Raw genomic sequence first — 2,143 nt, 5'->3', positions numbered from 1 at the left:
CTGATGGGGACCCTGGGGAAGATAAGTCAGAAGCCTCCCTAATATCCTCTTCAGGAGACTCTGTGATGTGAAGGCCTTGCTTTGAGGGAATAAGTCTGAGGCCAATAGAGTGAGGGGAATCAGGCCCTACAAGAAGAAAATTGAGGATTCTGAGTGAGGACTAAGAAGTTTAAATACCCCGGAGAGCAACGAACTCACAGAGCTCTGCCATTGCTGCCATCCCAGGGCGTCCTTGGGCAGATGTGGTCAGATGGGATTCCCCTTCAATTCATAGTCCAGGGCATCGGGGAGCTGAGGGCTTTGGTATGGGAGAGTCGGCATCAAAGCATTTAAGTAGAGAGATCACAGGTCACGCCAGAGGTCAAGGTGATGACCCTGAGTGTGAATTGAGAGAAACATTTCCTACCCCACAACAGAGCAAGCTCTACAAGGTACAGACCTGCCAGACTCTGTCCGCCGCAGTAAGATGCAGTCACCACGGGAGGGCTGCAGCGTAACTTACACTCTAGTTACTTCCACAGGGTCCTCAGGGGAAAAGCTCATCAGTGAAACAGAGGTTTATGGGTTCCTTGATCAGTGCCCTCCAAGAAACCTGCAGAGGCAGCCCTTCATTAAGCCAAGGTGGTGTTGCCCTGCTGAGGAGGATCACACCATCTCATCCTCTTTCCTACAGGTCACTGAATCATCTGCCCTCTGTCCGACACTCCTCCCTGCTGTCTCTGACCGCAGTCATCATGCCTCGGGGTCAGAAGAGTAAGCTCCGTGCCCGTGAGAAACGCCGCCAGGCTCGAGAAGAACACGAGGGTGTGGAGGGTGCTGAAGCCAGTGTAGGGGAGGAAGAAAAGTCCGTCTCTTCCTCGTCTCCTGATTTCAATGAAAATCCCCAGAGGTCATGTGCTTCTGGAAAACCCTGCGATCAGCAAAAGCCAGGGAAAGCCCCATCCAGCACTGCTGCTACAGCAGCTGCTTCCTCCCCAATATCTCATGAAGGCACCACCAGCCACGTTGATGAAAAGCCAAATGTCTCACAGGCCGAAGGTTCCACTGAGAACAGGGAAAGAGGCCCAGTAGAAAACAAGGCTATAATGCTGGTGCGTTACCTGCTGTACAAGTATCAAAAGAAAGAGCCCATTACAAAGGCAGATATGCTGAGAAATGTGATCCAAACGGATAAGAACCACTTCCCTGAGATCCTGAAGAGAGCCTCTAAGGACCTGGAGCTACTCTTTGGCCTTGATTTGAAAGAAGTCAATCCCAACAGGAACCTCTATGTCTTGGTCAACAAACTGGAAGTAAGCTGTGATGCCAGAGTCAATGAGAACACAGGCTTGCCCAAGACTGGCCTCCTGATGACTGTTCTGGCTGTCATTTTCTCGAAGGGCAATTGTGCCACTGAGCAGTACATCTGGGAAGTGCTAAATATGATAGGAGTATATGATGGGCAGGAGCATTTCATAGTTGGGGAACCCAGGAAGCTTCTCACCGTAGATTGGGTAAAAGAAAAGTACCTGGAATATCATCAGGTACCCAACAGTGATCCTCCAAGGTATCAATTCCTGTGGGGTCCAAGAGCCTACGATGAAACCAGCAAGATGAAAGTTCTTGAGTTCTTGGCCAAGATCCATCAGACCGTCCCTAGTTCCTTCCCACAGTTGTATGAAGAGGCTCTGAGAGATGAAGAGGAGCGATCCCGAGCCAGAGTCGCAGCTAAGGCTCGTGCTGCTGCCATGGCCAGTGCTCGTTCTAGGGCCATTTCCAGCAGCTTTTCCTGCCCCAAGTGAAGGCTGAGGAAAATTCTTGACTGTGTTGTTAAAGAGGACAGCTAATGTTCTCCTTGGTGGAGGTTCGGGTGAGGGTGGCAAACTGGCAACAACACAGTGTGTAACGTGTGTGTTCTTGTTCTATGTGGTAACTTGGATATTGGTTTAAATGTTCCTCTTAATAGAAAGTTTAAGTAGCTTCAGAATCCAAATTTATATAAGTCATATATTTGTTGATGTGTATGAGTTTCAAGAATAAAAGTTTTACTATTTTATAGAAACAATTATGAAATTTTGCGTCTTACTTGGTGATCTCAAAAACGATCACAAAGTAGTGGATTAGGCATTTCCTTGGAAATGTGAAAAGACACAGCAGTACAATC

At 48.3% G+C, this 2,143-nt stretch overlaps 1 protein-coding gene across 1 annotated transcript; it reads left to right on the top strand.

Annotated features, from left to right (window-relative positions):
- Positions 1-734: 734 nt before the first annotated feature.
- LOC103584368 (melanoma-associated antigen B10-like) lies at positions 735-1,781 on the top strand. The gene has a single exon (XM_008565404.1). The coding sequence runs from the start codon at positions 735-737 to the stop codon at positions 1,779-1,781; it is 1,047 nt and encodes a 348-aa protein (XP_008563626.1).
- Positions 1,782-2,143: the final 362 nt, after the last annotated feature.

This window comes from Galeopterus variegatus, unplaced genomic scaffold, assembly GCF_000696425.1.
Source record: "Galeopterus variegatus unplaced genomic scaffold, G_variegatus-3.0.2 Scaffold51833, whole genome shotgun sequence".
In the NCBI taxonomy this organism is placed as follows: Eukaryota; Metazoa; Chordata; class Mammalia; order Dermoptera; family Cynocephalidae; genus Galeopterus; species Galeopterus variegatus.
This window is presented reverse-complemented; position numbering and strand designations above follow the sequence as displayed.